The sequence below is a fragment of the Podarcis gaigeae genome (genome assembly GCF_964106915.1).
Source record: "Podarcis gaigeae genome assembly, chromosome: 12".
Classification (NCBI taxonomy): domain Eukaryota; kingdom Metazoa; phylum Chordata; class Lepidosauria; order Squamata; family Lacertidae; genus Podarcis; species Podarcis gaigeae.
Genome location: NC_139688.1, coordinates 49622709 through 49650456, shown reverse-complemented (window position 1 = coordinate 49650456; position 27748 = coordinate 49622709). Strand labels below are relative to the sequence as shown.

The 27748-nt window shown below is 42.3% G+C and overlaps 2 protein-coding genes and 1 long non-coding RNA gene across 7 annotated transcripts in view; 1 reads left to right on the top strand and 2 right to left on the bottom strand.

Annotated features, from left to right (window-relative positions):
* The window catches only part of TMC2 (transmembrane channel like 2), a gene marked incomplete at its 5' end in the record, with an annotated part of 46196 nt that extends 25865 nt beyond the window's left edge, over positions 1-20331 (bottom strand). For 3 of the 4 annotated variants that reach the window (XM_083705775.1, XM_083705777.1, XM_083705778.1), the window contains 8 exons: positions 81-269; positions 1609-1756; positions 7326-7471; positions 11045-11143; positions 14058-14164; positions 16360-16441; positions 18075-18165; positions 20141-20331. In XM_083705775.1, the coding sequence (XP_083561901.1) occupies positions 81-269; positions 1609-1756; positions 7326-7471; positions 11045-11143; positions 14058-14164; positions 16360-16441; positions 18075-18165; positions 20141-20331 (1053 nt within the window). The remainder of the gene's footprint in view (positions 1-80; positions 270-1608; positions 1757-7325; positions 7472-11044; positions 11144-14057; positions 14165-16359; positions 16442-18074; positions 18166-20140) is intronic. The other variant, XM_083705776.1, reaches the window with a different exon arrangement.
* Positions 4428-27748, top strand: part of LOC310828459 — a 95023-nt gene continuing 71702 nt past the window's right edge. Inside the window, exons 1-2 of one of the 2 annotated variants that reach the window (XR_014556900.1) lie at positions 4428-4763; positions 20230-20346. This is a non-coding gene — a long non-coding RNA (uncharacterized lncRNA). Of the gene's footprint in view, positions 4764-18498; positions 18627-20229; positions 20347-27748 lie in introns of those variants that run through there. The other variant, XR_014556901.1, reaches the window with a different exon arrangement.
* Positions 22203-26829, bottom strand: LOC310828721 (uncharacterized protein). The gene is made up of 3 exons (XM_083706461.1): positions 26346-26829; positions 25825-25872; positions 22203-23590 (listed from the first exon to the last, which is right to left on the bottom strand). The coding sequence occupies exons 1-3, from the start codon at positions 26395-26397 to the stop codon at positions 23265-23267; spliced, it is 426 nt and encodes a 141-aa protein (XP_083562587.1). The 5' UTR covers positions 26398-26829; the 3' UTR covers positions 22203-23264.

Below are 27748 nucleotides of genomic sequence, written 5' to 3'. Positions count from 1 at the left end.
GGATCAACAACAGGGAAATGCAGCGGAACATTGACTTTGACTCAACTGAGGCATTTTAAAAATGCTTGCACGCTTCTTACCTCATTTCTTTCATACCAGCCAATGTTTTCCATTTTTGAAAAGGCCTGGGAGCGCTTAACGACAAAGTAAATAAGATAGCCACTTCCACATAAGCAACATATAATAAGTACGTTGGCCAGAACCCTCAGGAATCTTCTCAGATGGATGTTCTCATCTTTGTTGCTTTCTTGCTCATCCACAATTGACTCCTTAAGAAATGCAATAAGCCACAGGGAGAGATGATTTGCAGCCCGATCATGTATACGGTATGTGCTTGCTTGGACATAAATCCCCACCCGTTAGTGTGTTTTGGATTGTTGAGCTGCTTGTGGAACAAATGCATTGGTGGTTTCTAAAAAAAAAAGCATTCCATATGTCCCAAAGATGCATTGAAGTGTTGGATTTAACCTTTAAAGTCTGGAATGGTTTGGGTCTTGGTTATTTGAAGGACTGTCTACATCCCAATCAACCAACCCACACTTTGAGATCAATGGTGGAGGCCCTCCTTGGTTGCCCGCTGCAATGACTGGTAAAATTGGTGGGCCCAATGGAGAGAAGGACTGTTTCATGGTGGCCCAATGGCTTTGGAGGCTCCTCAAGACAACCTCTTTTTTGAGCATTCATCTTGAGTTTTGCACAAATCTGATGTGGACACTGGACAATAACTGGGCCTTAATGAGGATTTGTTCTGCTTTGTTTGTGAAGAGGTTATGTGAAGCTTGCGTTTTCATCCCGATTTGCTTGCACTGTGGTTATACGCTGTCCCATTAATACATTTTTTTTTTTAATCCCACACTTTTTAGTGCATTTTCCATCGCTTTTTTTAAAAAAGCTTCCTCACTCTGGTCTTTCAGGAAGGCTTTGACGATCTATTTGTTTTGGGTACCCAATGCATGCGTGAGCGATATTTTCAGCCTGTTATGGCATTCCTTTTAGCTAACATCATATTATATATTCTGGGCAGGTTGTGCGGGGGGGTTTTAGTATTGCCGGTTTATTATGTAAGCCACCTTGAGAGAGTTTTACTCTGAAAAGCAGCCCTATAAATATTTTAAAATAAAGTTAAACTTTAGAAAGACTGAAGCTTGTTAAGGAGAAGCTAAAGTTTAGTAGTGTTGGGCGTTGTCCCTGAGAAAGCAGGAAATATCTGAATCAACTGCATTATTATATGGGTTGTGTTCAGTTCAAGAATCATAAACTGATTTTTTTTAAAAACCCACAAAGAATTTAGGATGTTTCTAATGCGTCTTTTGGGTTTTCACCCTCCACTGTACAATGCAACAATACTGTCAAGCTTTCCTTTGTGAAATGGGATAACTAGAATGTGCAAAAGAAGAGACTGATGGATGATGCCAGTAGCTGGGATGTGAAAAGAAAAAAAACACCATTAAGCTTTTGATACAATCACAGAAGTGTGTCTAAACGTGACTCCCTAGCTATATAAAATGAGTATTCTTCCGTCATTGAAATTCTGCCAAAGGTGCAATGCAGCAGCATCTCGAGAGACAAGGATCTTGCTGCAGAGAGGAAACTTAAGGTGGTGATTACCTTGAAACTAGTTGTAATGGATGCAAACTTGTTGTCGGCTGTCTCTGGGTTGCCTATGAGGTAGTCCCAACTAGTGAACATTTTCCAGCTAAAAATGAAGTTCTCATCATCCCCATCGCCCGTGTCTTCATGGGCATTCCGGGCCATTCTGCAGATCAACAAAGTCATATATGGTTGCTTACAATCTGCTATTCAGCCACTAGATGCCTCTCTTCTGTGAGCAGAGAGGTCTGTGTTTTCCAGGGCAGCACAGCTCTTTGAGACTTCTACGTGGGCATTTCAGGCAGCAAATACCGTATTTTTTGCTCTATAAGACTCACTTTTTCCCTCCTAAAAAGTAAGGGGAAATGTGCGTCTTATGGACCGAATGCAGGCTGCGCAGCTATCCCAGAAGCCAGAACAGCAAGAGGGATTGCTGCTTTCACTGCACAGCAATCTCTCTTGCTGTTCTGGCTTCTGAGATTCAGAATATTTTTTTTTCTTGTTTTTCTCCTCCAAAAACTAGGTGCATCTTGTGGTCTGGTGCATCTTATAGAGCGAAAAATACGGTATATATATAATTGTGAATACACATCAGGGCGAACTGATTCAGGAATCCTACATGCATGCATTTATGATGCCACAAAACTGTCATTTGGTTTTGCCTCTGAATGTGAAGATTCCATTTTAGGCTGCTACCAGTAAAACAACTTTGGTTAAACTGGATTTTTTTATCACAATTTCATGTTTCATATTCTTAAGAGGGTCTCTTCTCCAGTCTTCAGAGAGTGGCTGGAAGTGGGGAGGCAGAAAAAGATCCTCCTTTCCTTCCACTCTGCAGTTTTAATCTGAAATCTTAGGTGCAGTACTGCGCTCAGAAGCTCAGAAACTGCTCACACTAATGAAATTCTCTGTCACAAAATGTGCCTAGAACAATGGGAGTTTTGAATGCTAGGTTTGTGGGATTAAGGATTGGAATGAGAGTTGTAAGATAAAGAATCCATTCCTGGCTTTGTTTATGGCTCATGAAGCTCACTTTAAATGTTTGATGTTCCTTTTTTTTAGCTTTCTGATAGCCTTCAATGTACTTGCAAGCCAGGAAAAATGTTCCCATAGTGTGCTGAGGGCATCTTCACACGTTATGTAGAAGCATTAAAAAAAAGAAAAAGGATGTGTAAGGTGACCCAGGCATGCTTTGTTCAGAATTCCAGTGTGATGGCCAAAGAGAAAATGTGTGCCCCTTCACCACAGTGATAAGCATGAATGTGCATCTTGAATTTCCACTTTGTTGGGACTAAGTTCCCTCTTTGCACAAAGAATCCACAGGGGGTGGGCGTAAGTCACTCAAGGCTGAACTCCCACAGGACATTAAGCATGTGGTTTCATACTGCACACATCTTTTCAAAAGTTCAAAGAGGGTCAGTCCAAGATGTTTTGCTGCCTGAGGCAACGACAAGAGGGCACTTCCCCGACTGAACCAGACTGGCCGATGAATTTTATGTCAACGCCAATACTAGGCTAGCACACCTGAAGGCAGCTTAGGGGGTATAGGGCAGGGTGTGTGACACATCCAGACCTGTCCTCCAACGTTTTCCTGTTGCTCCCCATCCCCAAGCACCTGCTGTCTGAGGCTGCCATTTCATCCCGCCTAATATTAGCCGCTGCGGGACGCAGGTGGCGCTGTGGGTTAAAGCCTCAGCGCTTAGGACTTGCCAATCGAAAGGTCGGCGGTTCGAATCCCTGCGGCGGGGTGCGCTCCCGCTGCTCGGTCCCAGCGCCTGCCAACCTAGCAGTTCGAAAGCACCCCCGGGTGCAAGTAGATAAATAGGGACCGCTTACCAGCGGGAAGGTAAACGGCGTTTCCGTGTGCGGCTCTGGCTCGCCAGAGCAGCGATGTCACGCTGGCCACGTGACCCGGAAGTGTCTGCGGACAGCGCTGGCCCCTGGCCTCTTAAGTGAGATGGGCGCACAACCCCAGAGTCTGTCAAGACTGGCCCGTACGGGCAGGGGTACCTTTACCTTTACCTTTAATATTAGCCGCTGGAGCCCCTAACCAGGACTACAATGGTAAGGGAGCGGGGAATTTAAAGATTTCCTGCTGGGGCTTCCACAAAAACTTTCCCTCCGGAGCTGCTATTTGCACATAGAGGGGACTATCTATGCACCATGTTTTGGAGCACCACAGTGACACTTCTGTTTCCTTGACAAATTTGGAGTTTTCAAACTTGTGTTTGCAGCTTAACTGTAAAGGATGAGGAGGCAGTTGTGGAGGGCTGTGGGGGGATGGGGTAAAGGTAAAGGGACCCCTGACCATTAGGTCCAGTCGTGACCGACTCTGGGGTTGCGGCGCTCATCTCACTTTATTGGCCAAGGGAGCCAGCGTACAGCTTCCAGGTCATGTGGCCAGCATGACTAAGCCGCTTCTGGCGAACCAGAGCAGCGCATGGAAACACCATTTACCTTCCCGCAGGAGTGGCACCTATTTATCTACTTGCACTTTGATGTGCTTTCGAACTGCTAGGTTGGCAGGAGCTGGGACTGAACTGCTTTGCCAGAGGAGTACCCGCATGTCTGAATCGTTCATTACACGCAAATGCCGCACTTCAAGGCACCACAGGCCAACCCATATTATGAAAATAAGTGGTAGCGCTGTCTCAGAGTGCAAAGGCACTCCACACTCCCCAAATCTCTCTCAGAGCTCAAAATCCAACTGAAGAGTTGGAAGGGAACTCAAAGAATGTGCTGGTCTCTTATGACCTTAATTCTAAACTTTAAGTCATATTAATTCCAAGTGCCTAGCTAGACACAGGGGGATTCTAGAATCCTGATGTTGGCAGTTGCACACAGTTCAGCAGTCGAACTGTGTAGCTGTATTTGAAATGAAACGTCGGGGGGAAAGGTAGGAAGTCAGAACAGAATACAAAATAAAGCAGAGCATTTTGGCTCTAACACTGGACTAGCCCTAACCCTAGCTGCTACAATATGATAATTCTAGTTGTTAGGCAGCAAGGATAATCAGCTTCCTGGTGATATGGCAATTGCAGTCTGGACCCTGATGATAGGAAGGACCTAGAGGCAAGACAGCTCAGCATTTGAAAGGCTCTCTCCCCTGCCTTTTGAGAGAGTGACCTCTGACCATTGGGGCACCAAAGCCAGTTGGCCAGGTTTTCTTTCAGGTAGGCATCTTAAGTACCCTTTTTGCAGCAGTTGTGCGGGACTGTCTTATCAAAATAGTAGGGGGGTTGATCAGGGCCTTCCTTCACAACCTTGATGTAGGATTTATCAGCAGGTCCCAACCAAATGGAAAATCTGGAGGGGAGAGTTCAGGGTTGTGAGTCTGGGGGTCTACCTTGTGTTTTCCTCCCTACATCCACTTTTTAAAGCAGCTTGTTCTTAGGAGCGTTTCTTCACGCCGTGTACCTGGTGCGGTTAAAATAGAAGTACATCAGCTTTATAAACTGCTAGGGGTTTCAGTGCACTTTCCTGCTTGCTAAAATGATGCCGTTAAAAAAATAATTACATCGAGTGACAATGGAGCTGCTTTGTTAGCACTCCAAGAAAAGAACTGAATGGATGAGAGCAGTGACTTGCCCTGTTTCAAGAAGCTTCTCGGGGACAGAATTGGAGAGAATTACGGATAACAATAAGCAATTTGTGCCAGGACGGAAAGCACTGCTTGGAAAGAATGATTCTTTTGTGGGAATTGTAATTAGGGGGCTTGAATGTGGGCCTGTCCTTGCATGCATTTGAAGATGTTGCTTTTAACTAAGGTGCAACCGCATATTTTCATAACATGGGTTACCCAGTGGTGCAATGAAGCGCGGCATTTGCGTGTAATGAACAATTCATGGGGTGGGGTGGGTGCCAAGCTGGGTCTTTGAACCAGGTGAAATAAAGCCTAGTTCTGCCCCTGCTCTGCGTAATTTATAAGGGACTGTCTGGGAAACACAGGGTGGGTTGGCCTTAAGAGTCCCTGGGTTTTACGAAGTTTCGAGGAGGGGGCCTGCCATGTAAACAAGCAATCTGATTTGATCTCAGAGTAGCAGGGGCAGACTTTGTTGCTATGTCACCTGTTAGCTCTCGGATATGGATTATGAAGATCCATTATTGATTAAAACTTATCTTTTTCCCTGTTGTGTAGTGGTTAAGAGCGGTAGTCTCGTAATCTGGGGAACCGGGTTCGCGTCTCCGCTCCTCCACCTGCAGCTGCTGGGTGACCTTGGGCCAGTCACACTTCTCTGAAGTCTCTCAGACCCACTCACCTCACAGAGTGTTTGTTGTGGGGGAGGAAGGGAAAGGAGAATGTTAGCCACTTTGAGACTCCTTAAAGGGAGTGAAAGGCGGGATATCAAATCCAAACTCTTCTTCTTCTTCTTCTGTTGGGTTGGCACCCTTAACCCTATTGGATTCCTACCAATCCAAATGGAAAGCTACACTGCATGAAAAGCTAAGAGGCTTGGGGTCTTCCCCACAGGCCCTGATAGCTGTAGGTTATGAAAAAACTAGAGCAATAATCCGCCAACGAATTTGGGATGTGGAACTGCAATGCCACGTGAGCGAGATGAATAAACACCCAGCAATAAAAGATAATGGGAGAGGATTTACCCCAGCAAATTATTTGTCAAAATTACAAATACCTAAATACAGACGGTCATTTGCCCTCGCTAGATTCAATGTGCTGCCATCTGCCTTATTGCAGGGCAGATTTGCGGGCAAACCATACGCGGAACGAGTCTGTCCCTGCAGCTTGATGGAGGTAGAAACTGTCTCTCATGCCTTGTTATGCTGCCGTTTCTACAGGGATATACACTCGGTATTTATTACCCCTGCCATGCAAAAATCTCCAAATGAATCCGAACTTCAATGTCTAAAATCCCTGGTAGAGAACAAGGATTCTGAGATCACGTTAAGGGTAGTCAAATTCTCTGCCATTGCCTTAAAACTTAGGGAACAAGCTGTGCTATCATAATGATTAAGATTTTAAATGATAATTTTAGGCGATATGTTAGTGACTAAGTTTTAATTTATATATTTTTTTAACTGTTGCTATATTTGTATTGCCCCTGTTATACCTAATTGCAAATTCAAATGTATCCCTATCGTGTTTTATGACTTCCTTGATATTGTATATGGGCTGGAAATGGTCTGTGACCGAAATAATAAAATTCATTCAGCATTGCGCGAGGCCAACATTTGATGCCCTCTGCAGCCCTCGCCTTGCCTTCCCAAAGTCAGGTAAGAGGTGCCAGGCTTTGGGAAGGAGGAAGGAGGGCTCTAGGACCCTGTCAGAGCCCTCATGCCTCCTTCCTGAATCTAGGCAAGCCCTTAACGGGCTTTAAGAAGGTGCCCTCCCTGACTCCGTACCCAATGTGGGCGAACCGCTGGCACTGCCCTAAAACCGCTTCTAGGTGTACGATACAGCAGCTGGAAGTTCTACCTGTGTTCCCTAGTGAGTTGTGGGCCAAGGAGTGCAATGAGCACTGGCTGAGAACCTTTATTTATTAAAAAAATAATAATTGCTTTGGTGCATCCCAGGTCCCCGTCCACCAGGGCTGCAAGATTAGGGGGGCAGTGACAGCAACTACCAGAGAAAACTCAACTGGGAGTGTTAGGGCAAGGAAGGTGGGTGACAGGCTCTTCTGAGCATATCCTGTTCACCACACAAGGCAACAATGCACCATAGGCTAACACTACCAGTTTGTCAGAAAAAGCCATGCTAAAGAAAGAGCTGGACTTACGATCTTATGACAACTATTATACTGTATCCGTATACACCGACAACGCCAACCATGAAATATGCCATTGGTAGCCTGTACTTTAGCCAGCCAATTGTCCTTTGGTTGTTGTAGTAGCCATAGAAAACAGCAGAATACTTAATGTAGCCCTAGAAGGGGAACAAAACAGCCTAAATCAGTTTGAGCATATTAGATGTTCATTTTGATGCATATCAGATCTAAACATAACTTCGTAATCAGTATTGGATGCAAGCCTAGTGAGGGCGACAACCTGAATTCAGTTTACTCCTCATTGCGGAATGAGATGCCCATTCAAGACTTTGCTGGTGTGCTGATTGATGCCTACCATTGTGGCAGGCGCACAAGAGATCATATAAGCAGAAACTTTAGTTGCATTTCCTTTTGGGCTGTGCTAAGCAATTTTTCAGCCCATTGCTTATTCAAACTTCCCACTGAGTTCAATGCGTCTTACACCCCAGGAAATGTGCTTAGGGTGGCAACAGTCGTAGTCTGATGAGCAACTCCTCAGCATTAGGACATGAAATGTATTGCATTGCACCTCCCTCTTGCAGGGATCAATTTTTCACTCCTGCGTACAGCCCCAGTGAAGCAGCATCCAGGAAAGGCTGCTAAAATTAATTTTCATTATCCCTTTGCAAGTTATCTGTGTGCTGCTACCTCTGCTGTGTGTGCGAGAAAAGAAGCAAAAATAGAAGTCGAGCAGAGAGGTCACAGATTGCTATTTCATAGACGTTACTATGTCAGACAGAATTCTCGTACAATCTCCAGATCAGCTCCATTGTCCCCGAGACAGACAGACAGATAGATTTCCTTTCCCAAGTTATGCCTTCATATCTCTGAGTGTGACATGTCTGTCTTCTGAAACAATATTAGAAGAGGCTCTAATCTCCCCCTCCACATTTAGTCAAAGGGTGATACACAGAGTAGACTCACTAAAATCACTGGGCTTAAGTTCACTGATTTCAGTGGGTCTGCTCTGAGTCCACATTTATTTTTCCTTCGTTCTTTCCAGGCATAGTCTATGCTTTAAAATTCTGGGTCCGGGTGTCCTTTATTTTTTTTTTATTTATTTTTTTGGCCACAGAGCTTTCCCCACAAAGCCCACTCTTTAAAGCTCAATTGGAGCAAACATCAATTCATGGAAAACCCAAATTCCCATGAACTGGCAGGATGGTGGTGAGAAGGAGGAAGAGGATCCTGGCAAGGGATGTTGCCAGGACTGAGACACACCGGGGCAAGCAGGGGACAGGGAAGGAAGTACTCACAGGGTGACAGAGGATGATGAGGGGGGTGGGAGGGTCAGTGAACAGGAACCAGAGCAGCAGGACCCATCATGGGCCAGAGGGCCCCATGTCTGCATGCATGTGATGGGCTCTGAAGAGTAGGGAGCAGCGGAAGGGGTGCTCCAGGAGGCTGAGCAGACAAGGGCCCACAGACCACCTCCCTAGCTGGCCAGGTAGGGCTTGCTAGCTCTGGGAGGATGGGTGTGATTCCTCAGCTGGAGTAGGCTCACAACAGGTGAGGGTCACAGGCCTCATCAAGCCAAGAACAAACTGGAAGTAGAGCTGAGGTCTTGTGTCTGCTCAACTGCCTATGTTGATGAACCTTGGCTTGGATGCTCCAAGACTATGTTTTGGGTTTGACTCTGGACTGTGTCTTGACTGCTGGACTTCAGACTTGGCTACTTGGATTGATCCTGGATGGCATTTCCTGCTCGTGTGACTTCACCCCTGGACTTGCTGCCAGGTAGGCCAGGGATTCAGGACACATATTGGCATTTGCTAAAGAGCAGTTTTTCACAGGGAAAGGTCAAATAAAAGACCCATGCTTGGACACAGAGCATTTAAGCACAGACCTGTGCCTGGAAAAAGTGGGGCAAAAGTGTGGATAAGCCCTAACTTGATATATTTATTTTATTTTATTTATGTATTGAATTTGTATACAACCCTATACCCGGAGGTCTGAGGGCGGTTCACAGAACAAAATCAAAATATAAAACCACAATATATATAGTCAAAATAAAAACAACAACCCAATACCCCCCCAAAAGAACCACATTTTAAAAGGGCATAGGATATATCAGCCAAAGCCTCTTTTATTTTTGCGTAAGTTGTTTGGAATATACAGCCATTTCAGTATGATATCTACCAGACAGTGGCTGCATCCAGACCTAACACTGATCTACAAGCATTGCTTGTTGAACCATAAGCTGCTTGCTGGTGTGTGCTTGAGCTCTCACACTTTATGATGGAATGGCTGGCTTAGTGTTACATCTGAATCAGCACTTGTGGCTGGTTTCTCCCAATCAAGCAAACCATCACTGGGAAGTAAAAAAATAAACCTTGTCTTCAGTTTGTGGTTTTTTTGGAGAGTAAACGAACCATGATAACTGCACATAATACGAAAGTCAGCTGGTCTATGGTTTGTGGCCCCCCAACTAAGGGAGGAGCAGAGCAGGAGCTGTATGGACCATAGTTTGTTGACCTAGCATGATGTCTGAATGTACTCTTGCTCTTTTTGTTCTTCTCTGCCTCTGCAGAGTTGTTGCTGAGACTGAGGCCGTGGGAAGAAGGCAAATAAGGGGCGCCATGCAGCCCTGTGGATACACGGTCAGAATCTATTGTGTACATTGTTGGGACAGCTAAAGACAAAAAGCACAACGGAAAGTCAAACACAAACGAGTTCTGTTTCGGTGTTCATTAGAAAGTTTATTTTCAGCTTGGGGTCTCGCTCTGTGCTTACATTTTATTTTGCTGGTTTTCCCCACTGCAAGAATAAAATGAAGATTATAGCCTCCAGAACACTCTGTCAGAAATGGTGTCTTGAGCTCAAATGAAGCCTATTCTTTTTCCTGCTCTGTCCTCTTTTATGTAACCCATTTGTTGAGAAAGTCTTACAGTCTCTCTCCGATACGCACTTTCAAAAGCAGGGTCGGCCGGGATCAGCGCTGCTGACTGTTCATCTACTTCCATGCTTAAATCTCATCTCAGCGTTTCCCAGATATTATGCTTATGGTACAGTTCGTGCTGAGCTTTGCAGACAGATTGGCTCTGTGGACCTTTGAGGCAGCAATATGGTGTATGGATCCTTACTAAGGGGAAGGCTAATGTTTAGTCCACCCATACACATAGGGAGGATTCTTGGGACTGGTTCACACATACATCTACATTACTTGAATAGATTTCAGCCCAGACACTGAGATGCAGCTCCAAAGGTCTTCTGGCGGTTCCCTCACTGAGAAGAGTGAAGTTTCAGGGAACCAGGCAGAGGGGCTTTCTTGGCAGTGATGCCTAAACAGCTTGAGGCCATGAGACTTGAAGGATTGCCTTCACCCTTAAATACTTGCCCCAACCTTAAGATCTTCAACTGATCCTCCAGACCCTCCCTAGTATCTAGAGATATGCCCTCCTAGAGAGAGGTTTGGCTGATGCCCCACACTTTGGTCTTCTTGGAGCTTGGTGAAGACATTTTTGTCCTTGGACTTTCAATTATAGTAGGCACATTTATTTTAGTGCTTTCAGATCTTTGCACTACGTTATTCCCCTCTCTGGTTTTATATGCTGGTTTTAGATTGTTTTTGTATCATTTAAGTGTTGCATTGTATTTTGCATATTTAATGGCCTGTGAATCACCCAGAAAATCAGTTCTATGGGTGGTATACAAATGAAGTAAATAAATGAGACAAATCTGAAGACACCTACCTCAAAATCCCAAAGAACAGAGAAATCCATAGCAGTTTTTTGCTCAGCCCTGGGTACAATTTTTCTTGGTATGCTTCCATATGGTGCTCCCATTAATATCTGGAACAAGTTAATCATATTTTTTTAAAAGATAATTTGTGAAGCATTGAAAATGTCCTTTCATTTCCCGACCCATCAATAACAACACAGCAACTTGCCTTTCCTGTTGGTAAGGTGTGTTGTTTTTAAAATGTGAGACAAATGGGCTGATTTATATATAAAAAATAACTGTCCCGCTATCCAGAAAATAGTCTGCATTCCAGCTGTAATGGATGAGGAAGGTGGTTTGGGGCTAGCGATAAGAGGTGGGAGATTGAGAAGGTCTAAAGGTGGAGCTGGCAAGCAATGTGAGCTTGGGGTGGCAGCCCCTAGTTATATTTTTTAAGAAAGTCTCTAGCCCTCCTAGGAAGGAAGTTTTGAGGCAAACTGGAGAGATTCATTCTAAGTCTGTGTTATCCTCAATGTTATCACCAATTAGTGCTCGTGTGAATAGTCTCTTGAATTGTCAGGGGCTGTGCTTTTTTGCATTTTGTTGTCATTAGACCCTACTTTTTGCAGTTTTTCCTCTAGACCCACCTATGCCAAAGTAATTGTGTTAGTCCAGTGGTCCTCAAACTTTTCCCCCTCTGGGCCACACTTTCAGAATAAACATTTGCTTGCGCCACACCAACTTTTCTATTGGTAAGAAATACATTACTAGCAGTGCTTGATTTATAACACAGAGCGCAACTACTTTGTAATATGATCGTGGGACCTCCATAAAATATAAAACAATGCAAATACATAAGAACACGATCCGTTCCCAAAATAGAATTATAATGAGCCTCTTGCATATGTATCTTAAGTACGTATATATAACTCAATGAGAGGTGTGAGGTTGCTTTCGTTGGCTAATCTCAAGTCTAATTTGAGACAAACAAACTCTCATCTCCTCATCAGCACAAAGAAGTCTTTCTCTTTTCTAATCTTTCATATTTGTCAGAATTGAAAATCCCTGTTCACAACAATTTGTCATGGAGAACTGTCAAAGAATACACAAAGCTCTGGGAGTGAGGCATGGATACTGTTTCTGGTTGTATATCCATTCTACACAGAAATGTTCAAATGTTTCTTTGATAGTCCTTGAATATTCCTGCCACATTTGCCAACCTCTCTTGCCACACCCTCCTTTGAGAACCACTACTTTGGTGTCACAAGACTGTAGTTTTTGCTGCAACTGACTAACACAGCTGCCTCTTAAATTATGCTTCTTACCCTTCCCCTGTTTTAAGCAGGCTTAGTTGTGAAATATTCATGGTAGCAAAATTATATCTGGGCACTGTAATCCATATAAATATGGAATTTTACTTGAATACATTAAGGGAACTGGTAACCATTATTTTATGAACAGATTTCTTCTGATTTTTTAGCAACAAAACATTTTACAACATCATTTAAAACCAGTTACACACCAGAATGGTATTGTGATGTTGTATATGGATGCCATGTGCAAATTAACAAAATCTATCAGAATAAGGGTGGGTAAAAATCCAAAGGCTAATTTTTACATGGAGTTATTTGCAGTATATTAGACTAGGAACCAGAGAATGAGAATGATGTTTCCTATTAGTTAAGAAATCTTGTGATTTTACAATGGTCTCCCATTTCATATAGTTAACACTGATCTGTTGCCTTGCCTGGCTTGTATCTGTACTGTCCTTCCTGCTTGGAAATAAAATAAAATATTGAAACTAAGATAATTCAGAATAAAACCCCAGTCACCCATACACTTAAACATTCTCCTTTCACAATTAATGTGTGAAGACCATATTTTACAAAGCAGTAATCTGAATTCTGCTCATTTTCGGCTGATGGCAGAATTCTTGGGGGATGTCATGGGTTATATTTCCCCTGAATGCCGTAAAAGGATTATGTTTATCTCTCTATGCAGCACACATTCCTCTACAAAAAGCTGGATCAAGTTCGGGGCATTGTTCATGCCTAGAGACAGGCTTTGTAGTACAACATCCCAAAGATTGTGAAGTAATCTTTGTTTGTGCTGTGCTGTGTGTGTGTGTGTGTGCGCGCGCGCATGCAAGAATTTAGGATGATGGGGCTGATAGATGATAGCAGCAAGATGCTAGGGTGAATTTGATAGCTCCATGCAGAGAAATGTGCCGTTGCTTCCTGCACATATTAAAATTAGGAAGCAATGTAAGGCGGGGTCCAGGGTCCAGACTAAGGTTTGAAGATAAGGGACCCCTGGACAGTTAAGTCCAGTCAAAGGCGACTATGGAGCTGCAGCACTCATTTCACTTTCAGGATGAGGGAGCCAGCGTTTGTCCATAGACAGCTTTCTGGGTCATATGGCCAGCATGACTAAACCACTTCTGGCGCAATGGAAAACCGTGAAGGAAACCAGAGCGCACGGAAATGCCATTTACCTTCCTGCCACAACAGTATCTATTTATCTACTTGCACTGGCGTGCTTTCGAACTGCTAGGTTGGCAGGAGCTGGGGATTCAAACCGTCGATCTTCTGATCGGCAAGCCCAAGAGGCTCAGTGGTTTAGACCACAGTGCCACCCCTGTTTGTATCCAGTGCTGTGAGAGCAGAGTTCTGCTTTCCTCTCCTCTTCCTGGGCACTCCAAAAACCTGCTTTTGAGGGTCCCCATGCACATAAAAAGCTGCCTCTAGGCCACTGGCCAGTCTACTTCAATATTGTCTACACAGTGAGGCAGCAGCTGTCCCAGCTTTCAGACTGGGGTCTCTCAACGTACATGGAGAATGAACCTAGAACCTTCTGAATGCAAAGCAGATGCTTTCTGCTCCTGAGCGACAGCCTTTCCCTAGAGGTCTGCCCTGGTGTTCTATATACAATGTGTTAAATAGCCTATGTAGATGGTATAGCTTATTGCAACATGAGCTGATGCAACTCAATGTCTTCTGGGTCCAAACCCAATTTTTTATTGAGGATTATTATTTCCATACTTACCTCTGGAATTATAACTAATCCAAATATCAAGCCAAACAGCACCAAGTTCACTCCATACATCCAACGTAGAAATATGAAATAGGAGGCCACTGAAGAACCAAAATGACCTTAAATAATGAGAAGATGTCATTAGAAAAGTGCTGAGTTCAGACAGAATTTCCTGTGGTACAGGTACATCTTTCAGCCCGGACACTGCGATCCAGCTCCAAGGGCCTTCTGGTGGTTCCCTCATTGCGAGAAGTGAGGTTACAGGGAACCAGACAGAGGGCCTTCTCAGTGGTGGCGCCCTCCCTTCAGATGTGAAGGAAATAAGCAGCTATCTTCTCTTTAAAATACATCTGAAGGCAGCCCTGTTTAGGGAAGTTTTTAATATTTAATGCTGTATTGTTTTTAACACTTGATTGGAAGCCGCCCAGAGTGCCTGGGGAAACTCAGCCAGATGGGCGGGAAATAAATAATAAATTATTATTATTATTATCATCATCATCATCATCATCATCATCATCATCATCATTATTATTACACACAGGGCTGGCCCAGGATGCTTTGCCACTGGAGGCAAAACCTCGCCTCTGCTCCCCACCATAACTGTGTCCGTCTGCCATGTCCTGCTCCTGGCTGCCTTTTCTTCAGCCTGCCGGCAGCTTCCCAATTTATCTCACAAACCATGCCTGGCTCTGACACACTGAGCAGGTGGCCATCCTCTTATCGCTGGTGAACTATCGACACTCCCGTGTCAACCTTCATTCTGTCATTCTGCCTTTGGTGCCAGGTAGCTTTCTAAACTGTAAGTAAAGTCCTATAACAACGGAGGCACCTGCCACTTAACGTTCTCCTTGCCTGATGCTTCTCTGCCTAGAGCTGTGGCTATAAGAGAGAAAGAAACTGTGCCCACATGGTTCTACCTGCTTCAGAGGGAAAGGTTGTGCCCACACACTTCTGCTGCCTGTATCAATGAGAGAAAGTGGCTGATCCCTGCTGATGCCTCAAGGGAAACCGACTGGCCATTGTGACTGCATTCAGATGCAGTCCAGATCAGGAGTGCCAACGTGGCCCTGTGACCGAGGGTGCCAGGGGCCATGGGTGTCATGCCCTGGCACCATAATTTGTGGGTGCCCAGCCCCTTCATGGGGAATTTTGTGGGTGCTCAGGCACCCAGGGCCCCAGGGAGTTGGCACCTACGGTGACAATAATGCAAGAAATGAACCATAGAATTGTGGAATTGGAAGGGACCCCCAGGGTCATCTAGTCCAACCCCCTGCAATGCAGGAATTTGCAATTGACCCATACAGGAATCAAACCTGCAACCTTGGTGTTACCAGCACCACACTCAAACCAACTGAGCCAGTGGCGTAGCGTGGGGAGTGCAGGGGGGCCGGCCGCACATCTGCGGGTTAGGGTTAGGGGGCGCAAATCCACAGGTTAGGGGGTGCAAATTACTTGCCTTGCCCTGGGTGCTGACAACCCACGCTACGCCACTGAACTGAGCTATTGTGGCTCACAGCCATTTCCACGAGAAAGGTGCCTCTTGCACTCCAGATCAGGCAGAGGTTTCAACTTTTTTCTTGACCTCCCATCTTCTCAAAACACAAGTTTGGCATCTCCTTAAGGCAAGCACACACCATACTCATGTTTTTGAGCACATGGGACAACTGCCCTTGCTAGCTTCAGTGAATAAATGGAAACCATTGATGAGGAATAAGCTGCCAGCAAGTGAAAAACTGTGAGAAATATCTGGGAATCAACCTGAAGAGGGTTGTAGTTATTCCCATAGAACAATAAAAAACTAAAATTGAAGTGATTTTTTTAAAAACAACAACAACACTTTAGGACTAATATTAAAATGTTATTTCCTGCACATCTTCAATTACCCCTGTTTGTACTGGACAAGCAAAGAAATCAGCATATGCTGAAATCCTTGGTGCATTGTGATTGGATGTAGACAACAAGTTTTTAAGTGGTCAATAAGTAGCATTCTCCTTCCACACTGAGAACGAAATTATTAAGTCTGTTATCTTGAAGTTCTCCAAAATAAAGCATGCAATGTAGCTTTGAGGCTTGCTCTTTTAATGAAATCTTTTTTAGCTGTACACTGCTTTGGAAACAGAAGTTGAAAAGCAGTGCTTAAACTTAGTAAACAAAAGAAGTGTTTTGTGAAACAGCGAGCATGGGATGTTTCAAATGAGGGAAAGGTCATTATGTTTGGGCTGTGATGTTAAGGTTGGTCTATGAAGATTCTTTTTAGGGATTCCAGAACAGTATTGACAAACATTCTATTAAATAAGTAGAAATGTTAACTTACTTTCCACTTCTTTTATCTTCATTTCCCATGGTATACATTGTGTCTTAAAATTGTCAAAATCTCTCTTGAACTTGACCCATTTCTGGAAATAAACAGAGTAGAAGGTAACGTTGCTCCGGCGCTGCAGGCAGAATTGTGGAATTGTTAAAATTATTTATTGCTGTCCTGAAAAACTAAAGACGAGCCCCTCATCTAAAACTGCTGGATTTCAACTAGACAGTGACATTGAGCTCTTTTGATCGATGACAGGGAGAACAAGTGGACTTTACTTTGACTCTTCTTTCTAGCGGTATACTTTACAATTAGACAGAATGAGGCGGCTGATTTTTGAGTGCCATGAAAGGGCAGCAAATGGATTGATTATTATTACTATTACTCCCAGGGAGAGGTGTATGTGGGTTGTTGTTTTTTTGTAGAAAGTGCTAGAATAACTTAACTGGCCTTGCATACTCTGCACCTTGACCTGAAAGAGGCCATTTGCTTCTTTGCCTCTGACAACAAAATATGCTGGAAAGTCCTCTTTAAAGTGAGGAGACACCTAAGTACTGTAAGGAATCCTTGTTCATACTGCCTTCCCTATTTAGCAGCGGTTCGGTTCTTCCATTTATTTCAACATTGACAGTGCTTGAAATATGTATTTCAAGTACAGTGGTACCTCGGGTTAAGAACTTAATCCATTCCAGAGGTCCGTTCTTAACCTGAAACTGTTCTTAACCTGAGGTACCACTTTAGCTAATGGGGCCTCCTGCTGCTGCCACCTTGCGATTTCTGTTCTCATCCTGAAGCAAACTCGAGGTACTATTTCTGGGTTAGCGGAGTCTGTAACCTGAAGCATCTGTAACCCAAGGTACCACTGTATGACTTTAAAAACTCGACTTCAACATTTTGAATTCCTGCGTTTGCATTTTCTTTCTTAAAAATATTACAAACAATACAATAATACAGAAGAATACAAAGGGGGTACAAAACCAAACCAAAACCAAAAAGATAATATAAATAAAATTACACATATACTCCACCACACACCCTTGACTCCCCTTCACCACATCCCGATTTCTGTTATCTATTATATTGAATCTTTACATTATATTCCTTATCTGGATTATCTTTCATTTCTCATTTCAAACATCATTCTTCTTGTAAACTCTACAGTCTTAATCTATACATTTCAACATATTGTTTTTTGATCAGTGTTTATCTATATAATCTTCAAAGCATTTCCATTGTAATCTTAACTTTTGATTACTGTAACCTTATGGCTGCTGTAAATTTTGCCAGTTGTATATAATGACTCATTTTACATACGCTTTGGAGGGAATTATTTCACTTTTCCATTTACTGGCTAATACTGTTCTGGCAGCTGCTGTAGCATACAGGAAAATTACTTTCTTTTCTTGTGGAATATCTTTCCCCAAAAGGCCCAGTAGGTAAGCCTCAGGTTTCTTTTCTATGGGGCTCCTAAGCATCTTTTTTATTTCTTCATGTATAATATCCCAGAAACGTTTTACCTTTTTGCAGCCCCACCAGATATGGTACATCGTCCCTTCCAATTCTTGACACTTCCAACATAGGTTGGATTTTAATTTGTAAATTTTAGCTAATTTCGATGGTGTCAAATACCATCTAAAAACATTTTCATGAAATGCAGCAGCAAAAATGCACCATACAAATTATGGGAAAACCTTACATTCATCAGAGTTCCTCATGTCGCTTACCTTTGCCATCATCATTTTGTAGGCATACAACTTTTTTCCTTTGCCTTTCCCCAAGGCACCTTCAAACTTTTCAACAAAAGCTTGAGCCTCCCTAATTTAAAGTTTGAAAAGGTGGTTATATTAACGACAACAGCAATAATAATGCATCTCTGGAAGTTGGCAGAAGCTTTAACACTTGTGTTGATCACAAATGCAGTATAACCACTGAAGTCACAGTGCTTGAGTTCTAAAGCAGTGCCAAGGCCTGGGTTTCATCATGAAGGAATCTGAAGTCATGTCTGCTATCATGTTATACAAAGGGGTTCTTATCCAACATTTCTCCTCTGTGATGATATTTACACTATAAAAGTAAACTGGTTTAATTGCCATGGTTTCTTCTCTCTCAACATTGTGACTTGGTCATTGTTGCATCATTGTCCATGAACAACTTTCTTAGTAAGATGGCAAGCCACATTATGTTGAGGTAGTCCTCTCTGTGTCTTCCTCCCTAGTTACGTCAACTGACAAACTCCAAATGTCAGCTGACCAGTTTACTCAGATTTGGAGCTTTCAGTGAGTACTAAAGGATGTATCTTCACCACAAAACCTACATTTTTTTCATGAGGGGTTACTGATCTACATGGTTCTCTGTGGTGCTTTGAATTGGTGGGGGCGTTGAATTTACTGGACATGACTCACTTGAGCTCACTAATTTCAGTTGGTTTACTCTGTGTAGGGCATAATTACAAATAACGCTAGTGGGATTTCAAGAAGTTCTGTAAATGATGGAGGACTATTGTATTGGTGAAAACTAAGTGTGTGAAGGTTTATAAAATGCAATATAAAATCAGGAAATGCGTATTTAAAAATTTAATGGATGATTGTCAGAGAGGTTGAAGGAAGTCTAAAAGAGAAAATATGTGATAAATTTAGATTGGATACTATAAATGTATGTTGGAAAATTTAATTAAAAAATTAATAAAAAAAGAGTAGGGCATAATTAACTACAACCCTAATTCCTTCTGGTGTGTTTCCTTGATACTTTAGCATCTAGTAACTTGCTCTGCTTTCTCTTCTAGCTCTACATCTGGGTCTTTGTATGAAATAATTTGGACATCATTTGTACTATATTATTATTATTATTATTATTATTATTATTATTATTATTATTATTATTACTACTATTAAAAATATACTGCCCATTTTTCAGTTGAAATTGATGGTGAATATAAAATAACCCACAGTTCAACTGAATCATAAATCAAAATACCAGCAGAAAAATCAAGACTATAATAAAACAAAATGACTAAACATAAATATGCCAAAAAGAGAAAATATTCAGCCAAGGGCCTTCTTAAACAGCCATAATGAACCATTAGGTTTTAAAACAGTTAATGTACACATGAAGCCTTATACTGAACCAGACAATTGGCTCAGTTGTCTGGTCTGAGTGGCAGCAGCTGTCCCAGACAGAATGTTCTCCTCTCACCTGCTGAGATGCCAAGGGCTGAACTTGAGACCTTCAGCAAGCCAGCTGTATGCTGTACCATTGAGCTCTAGCCACTCCCTGATGCTGGCCAGTAAACATTATTAGCTGAGGGCACATTGCGTCATTCGCTGGAAGAGCCTGGCAGCTGTACTCCACAAAGCAGTAATTGGTGCATTATGTTTCTCCTTACTGCTTCCAAATGTCTAACACCTGAAAGCTCTTGGGAAAGGATCACTTTGATTCGTATATATAGCAAAAAGCATAAATAATCAAAGAAGAGCAGAGAGCTTACTTCAACAAGGTTTCTGAAAGCCAGGCATTTAGGCCTGTGTGTTTTAATTGAAGCAATAAAATGAGCCATAGCTAGGTATCAGTCGAAGAGATTTCTACTCATCATCTGGCCTTCAGTTACAAAGACCGTTAACAGATTCCTGCGTTCTTCTTGTTAAGGCAGCCGATATGGCAAACATTGGTTGCTTTCCCAAAGTGATATAGTGGCTGCAGGGCAGTTTCTGCCGTTTTGAAAGAGAAGCCTAACCACATACCTATCCCTTGTGAAAATGGACATCACTGGGGGGGGGGGAGTGTTGCAGGTTACCTCAGCACAGCTAATTTCTTTGCCATCCGCCAGGGTTTGTTTCTCATGATCGAAATGAGTTTCTTCTTCTCCTCCACTTGCTCCTTTAGCTTGCCCAGTTCCTCTTCGCATAGAGACTCATCGTCTGAGGAGTTGGGAGATGAGGAAGAACTAGGAGCAAAAAGACAAGACCGGGACCAGGGACAGTTCATTCCTTTGTTCATGTGGTGAGTGCTTTGAAACCTTGCATGTATCAGCTCATCAAATGCGTTCAGCTCACCATGTGCAGTCACTCCTATGCACAGGGTCCAGTGTTTGGTGTTCCATTGCAAAAACAGGAGTAGCACATGCAAAAATACTCTGCATTAGATGACAGGTGTTGACCATGGATAGATGGATAGTTTGGCATGTGTCACATACTTTGTGGCTATTGTGTGTTCAGTAAACATGTGATTTGGCTATAAACATGTGATGTGATGGTAGATGTAAGATACTGGGTGACTTGGTCAATATTATCCATTACTGATAAAGGATGGAAATGAGGATGAAAAGTGGACACTGATGCCTGAATACACAACAGACTACGGTGGTACCTTGGTTCTCAAACACCTTAGTTCCAAAACGCCAAAAACTCAGAAGTAAGTGTTCCGTTTTTTGAACATTTTTCGGAAGCCGAACGTCCAATATTCAGCTATTGTTTCCAGGGCGCCTGCACCAATCAGAAGCTGCACCTTGGTTTTCGAACATTTTGGAAGTCAAACAGACTTCCGGAATGGAATTAAGTTTGGTGCTTTTGTTTTTGCTATTTATTTTGTGTTTTTGTTTTTGAGGCTTTTTCGTTTAGTTTGTTTTTGTGACTGTGTGGAACCCAGTTCAGCTACTGATTGATTGATTGATTGATTGATTGTGTGACTGCGGAAATGGATAAAAGCCCCTCATCCAAACAATGACTATCATCAGTGCAGGTAAGAATTTTTTTAAAAAAATTTAATCATCTACAATACTGTCTTTTTTATTTTATAGTACAATACATTGATTATTGCTTTCATTTTATGGATCAGTGGTCTCATTAGATAGCAAAAATCACAACAGACTACAGTGGTGCCTTGGTTCTCGAATGCCTTGGTTCCCAAACACCAAAAACCCAGAAGTAAGTGTTCCAGTTTTTGAATGTTTTTCAGAAGCTGAACGTTCAATGCGGTTACAGGTAGGTAGCCATGTTGGTCTGCTGTAGTCGAAACAAAATAAAAAAAATCCTTCCAGTAGCACCTTAGAGACCAACTAAGTTTGTCGTTGGTATGAGCTTTTGTGTGCATGCACACTTCTTCAGATACATTGAAACAGAAGTCACCAGACCCTTATATATAGTGAGAGGGTGGGGAGGGGTATTACTCAGAAAGGTGGTGGGAATGGGTGATTGGCTGATAGGTGTGGTAAACCAGTTGATGACTGTTAATGACTGCAGTTGGTCTTACAGGAAAAAGCAAGGGGTGAGATGGCTAAAAATAGCCTTTTAGTGGTTAAGAAAGCCCAACAGAGACTCCATCTCCTCAGAGTATTGCGAAAGAAAGATGTCAATCAATATTTGATGATCTCCTTCTACCAGTCCACAATAGAAAGTGTCCTTTCATACTGCATCACAGTGTGGTACGCTGGTTTGACATCAACTGATAGGAAGTGCCTACAGAGGGTGGTGAATACAGCACAAGATATTATGGGCTGTCCCGTGAATCTGCTGGATGAAATAGCGGAAGAACGTTGCCTCAGGAGAGTGAGGAAAATTCTCAGAGATAATTCACACCCTGGCCAGCACTTTCTTGATCTCCTGCCCTCAGGCAGAAGATATAGAAGCATGATTAGTCGCACCAACAGGGTAAAGAACAGCTTCTATCCGTGGGCTGTTAGACTGCTGAATGAAAAGATAACAACAGGGCAACTGACTTTCGGGTTTGGTGGGTGTGCGTCAGTAAATGAGGGGAATTAAGACTAAAAGAGCTGAGTGGAAGGTGCTCGAGTAATCTCACTGTATACAAGTTGTACAAGTGACAATAAAGTATTTCAATTTCAATAATGAGATAAGAATCCAATGTCTCTATTCAGACCAGGTCTCTCCATGGTTTTAAGTTTGGTAATAAGTTGCAATCCAGCAACTTCTCTTTCCAGTCTATTTCTGAAATTCTTTTGTAATAAGAGCTACTTTGAGATCTTGTATAGAATGTCCTGGGAGACTGAAGTGTTCTCCTACTGGTTTCTCTGTCTTGTGATTCCTGATGTCAGATTTATGTCCATTTATCCTTTGACGTAGGGTTTGGCCTGTTTGTCCAATATAGAGAGCTGAAGGGCACCGATCAATGCGGTTGTCGGCTATTGTTTCAGGGGCCCCAGAGCCAATCAGAAGCCGCGCCTTGGTTTTCGAACATTTCAGAAGTCAAACAGACTTCCAGAATGGATTAAGTTTGACACTTTTGTTTTTGCTATTTATTTTGCGTTTTAGTTTTTGAGGCTTTTCCGGTTAATTTGTTTTTGTGATTCTGTGGAACCCAATTCAGCTACTGATTGATTGATTAATTGATTGATTGGGTGACTGCGGAAATGGATAAAAGCCCCCCCCCATTCAAACAATGACTATCATCAGTGCAGGTAAGAATTTTTTTTTAATCATCTACAATACTGTCTTAGTTATTGTATAGTACAGTACATTGATTATTGCTTTCATTTTATGGATCAATGGTCTCATTAGATAGCAAAATTCATGTTAAATTGCTGTTTTAGGGGTTGTTTTTAAAAGTCTGGAACGGATTAATCCATTTTGCATTACTTTCTATGGGAAAGTGTGCCTTGGTTTTGGAATGCTTTGGTTTTGGAATGGAATTCCAGAACGGCTTAAGTCTGAGAACCAATGTACCACTGTATTTGCATTACTCCTGAAAGGCACACATCATTAAATCTCAATTTATCTTCGTGAAGTACACAGAAGTGGTGCTGGGAAAGCAATGGACTCCACAGATGTTTATTTTGCTAAGAAAAGCAGTGATTTAAATGTTTGTGTGCCACTCAGAACTGATAGAAAAGCATAGACTTTTAGTAAATAGTTATCTGTACCCAATGTCCAAATATCAAAGTCCTTAAGCATATTTTGTGGTCTTTACCTCTCATCTGCATTTTTCTTTTTCTTCTTCTTCCCTTTTGTTTTCTTGTTTGCAGCATCTTTTTGCTCTTTGCTGGAAACAGTTTTCCCTCCCTTATTCTTGCCTTTTGCTGTTTCCTCCATTTCACTTTCTTCATCTCCAGCAACATCATCCCCCACTTTCTGATTTTTCTTTTTATTTGTTTTCTTCCTCCTGGAACTCTCTCCATCATCCTCATCACTTTCATCATCAGCATCCCTCTCATTTTCTTTTTTTGTTGCCTTAGCAGTTTCCTTTGTATTCCTCCTTCTGACTATCGTTTCATCCTCTTCCTCATCTGTATCTAAGGGAGAAATGCTTGTTTTCAATAAAACTCCCACCAGTTAATAAGGAATAGCCTACTAGTACAGACAAGTAATCAGATGCATCAAAATACATCCTCAATGACTGTCGTGGTCTCTTGATCAGCCTTGTTTTTGAATCACACCACTATAAAAGACTTGCGCATCTATTGTGACAGTCAGTCAAGTGCCCTAAAGGTTAATAATACTATTATTTCAAGTATGTTAGGAGAGACTTTTAAGACATTCACATGGTAGGCAATATTTCCTTATAGGAAATTTGTGGATTATTTTTTAAAATTGCTAATTACAATAACTGAAAACAAATAGAATAGACAACATCAACAAAACAAAACAAAAAAACAGCCACAAATGAAAAAGGAAAAATATCAATCCATAATACAAACGTCCAAACAAAATTATATATAATCTTGACTTCCCTCCACCCATATATGACTTCCTTCTCTCATTTTAAGTTTGATTGTTGTGTTATTTATATTGTTTTACCTTTATACCTCTTATAACCAATTCCTCCTTATCTTTACCTTGCAAACTTCATTCACTGCATATCAATATATTTATACCAGAACGATCTTTTTTCATATCGTATACCCTTGACCGAAGAACGGTACACTCCTATCTGGGATGGTTGTCCTCTTCCACGGAGTGTGCAGCTTCAGGAGAGACGCACGTGGAGTGGTGAGGGAGGAAGGGGACACCCACCTAGCCAGCCAGATCAGCCGAATCAACCCTGGCGATCAATGGGATGACAGATGTCTCAGCCAGATCGCCCTCACATCCATATTTTTTCATATACTCCTTTACACAATCCCACTCTATCAGTTTTTGGTCTGTTTCTCCTCTTATCACTGCCGTACGTCTTGCCAAAACTATAAATTTGTGAATTTAGTACTCCATTGCAGCTCCACTCCCATGCTTAGCCCTCCAGTATGGATTTAGTAGTTCACCAGTGCCACAGCACAAAAGTATCAGTGCAGTATTACAAAGAACTCCTTAACTGTAAGTGGAGTTCATTGGAATCAGCTGCCTTTGAGTGGTGATGGAATCTCTTGTCTCTCAGGTGAACGGGTGGGCATGCATCTGATAGGATGCTCCAGGTCCAGCACACTTTGATTCTTCTTTTGGGATGAAGTACAGTAGACCCTCTACTTATGGCCGTCTCTACTTGGGCCCAATCCAAGTTGTGACCATGGCAAACCCGAAAGTAAATACTGGGTTTGCTGTGATTTGCGCACGTGCAGATGAGGCTGCAGAAGCATGCTGCCGCCAAATGTGCCTGCACACAATGGCGCTTCTACCAGCGACCCGGATCGACTTACGGATGGACCTCCGGAACTGATTGCGTCTGTAAGTAGAGGTTCCACTGTAGATGATCTGCTGTACCCCTTCCAAACCATTGACATTGTCAGTTACACTAAGAACGTTTGACTCAGCCCATAGAATAGAATCCCACTGATTTAATAGGCAAAAGTACTTCTTGATAAGAACCAGAGACTGTATATTAAGGCAGAGGTAGCCCATGGGCTGCATCTGGACCTGCAATTTTATTTTTTCGCTCCTCCAATTTGTTATTTTGATTATGCCTATGGTCCTGCATTGTTATACCATAATGTCAAAAGGGTGTGTGTTTTTGTAGCCTTCCAAGAGCCTTCCACCCCAGTTTTTAGTTTAAAAACCATTTCCATTTAGACCCCCCCCCCCAAAAAAAAAACTTTATGCATGTATGTATAATGATTGCTCCTATGGGTCTTCCATTACCATGCCATGATGCCAAAAAATTGTTTTGTGGGCTCCCAAGGAACTCCCAAATTTGTCCATGTTTTACAATTCTTATTTCCCCCTTAATAATATATATATGTTTATACTGACCACCCCACGAGTTCCCAGTTGCAATTGTGTGACACCAAAATATTTTCATGGAAGGCGAAAGATTTATATTATCAGAAGAGAAACCAGAGCATTTTTGAATGCACCCCACCGCCACCCCCAGTTCCTTTTGGTCTCTCTTTTGGCCCAAACCATCAGCCTGAAAATGATTAGCCACCCATTTTAAGGCAATCACCCCCACCCCCACCCCACCCCGACAGCTGGCAATCACTGAACAATTGCTTATGTCACTGCCTGTATGCATCAGTTTATACACCCTGCATGTAATTCTTGGGAAAATAAATTCTTTAACACCATTAAAGGCAGCTGCTATTAATCTATCATTTACCTTCACTTTCTGAGTCGCTCTCCAGTTGGCCATCTATCTCCATCCCGACTGCAAAACAGCAAATGGAACGATCACGTTTATTGTTAGTACTTCAGCATAATAGTAGATAACTCATAAAAGGGGGTGGGGAAAACATCTCCTAACTTTGGGCTAGAGAAAATAATAGTAGTAATAATAATAATAATAATAATAATAATAATAATAATAATAATAATTTATTAATATCCCGCCCTCCACAGCCAAAGCTGGGCTCAGAGCAGCTAACAACAGTAAAATAATATAACATTCTAAAATCATTTCATTATAAAATCAGTTCATTTTATAAATCAAGTTTAAAACCATGTGCAATTCTATTTTTTCCTGCTTTGCTATTCTTAACAGTGTGCAAATTACTGATTTGCTTTTTCTTGCAAAGGAATCTCAAATACATATTCATTGAGCATTGGGTATGAATTTAAAGCCAAGTTGTTTCCCACAAAGTCCAAGAAATGGTGACCAAATACAGGTGATTCCATACAAACCATCTTCCATAATGACCTCTAATTCACATTTCTCCTTCTTCTTCTTTGGCATCTTTTTCTCTCTGGCTCGAGGATATTATGGCCACCAGTTATATATATGCAGTTGCGTCCTAGGCTGCCTTCTTCGGCTACCTACTGCTGTTCACAAAGCACTGCCGTCAAGTCTTGCAACTACTAGTTCTCCCAGACATTGTTCTTCTATTACACAGCCGCTTCAGCTTACAGACTGCCGGCTGAGAGGAGATTCGCGGTACCAATCCTATCCAGCCACTTTCAGCTCTGATCTCTTTTCGACACGGAAAGCACCTGTTGGCATTACATTGCACAACATTACTTAAACATGAAGGAAAGCCCTTTGCAGAATGCTCTGCAATGTCTTTGGAGAGCAATGCAAATTCTAGTGTACACAGCACTGTGATGGCTTGAGGATCTCATTCGTGGCAGAAATGTTTGCCAAACCCTTTGCCAAACTTGAAGCGTTCCTAGAGGGGAATGCACAGGCCCCAGATCTTTTTATCTAAGGGTCTCCAATATTTCTGGGTGAATTATGAAGAAACGGAGTGAGTTCTGGGTGAATTATGAAGAAACGGAGCATATAGAGGGTATTAAATGAGCATAATGGAATTGTTCCAGAGCAGAATCTGTTGGAAAATTGGGAGCAAATGAACAAATTTGGGGTGATCTGGGTGGCATTCAGATTAAAAGAAGAACTTAGTGGACCACAAGAGTACTTCAACATAGACCCCTTGACCCACACACTGAATTAAATTTCTGTATCACAAATTAAAGTTTTTGTAATATAGTTAATATTGAATATACACATTAGATTTAATTGAATATATATAATTAATTACAAAATGCGAAAGCAGGTGAAGATTCAAGTGATGTTGTACGTATATGTAGCCATCATAGGAGCCAACTCCTAGCTGCTGAGGTCCCTTTGGCTCCCCCAATAAAATATTTGAGGGGGCTGCCCCCCCCAAGTTGATGGGCAATTCCATTCAAATGGTGTGCGTGCACTGCATCTTGGGATCAATTATGTGGGGTGGGGCTTACCTGTTCCCCCCATATTTTATTGAAGTTGGCATCCCTGGTAGTCATGCCATGTTTCAGTGCCATCTATTGGCACTGAAAGCTATTGCTTCTGATACCATACTCAAGGTATCCAAAGATGATCATACTTACATTTTCCCCCCCCCCAATAGTTTACGTTGTTGCTGAGGACTGCTAAAAAATCGGCCTCGTGCGGCCCAAAGGCTGTGGGGTTGAGCCACCCTGTGTTACACCACCCTTGTGCGGCCTCTTGGAAGCAACTGGCTGGCCTCTATTGGAAACATATTGCTGTGTGGAAGAGGGATTTTTGAACTGATGGAGCAGGCAGGAATCTTCTTATATCCTTTAAA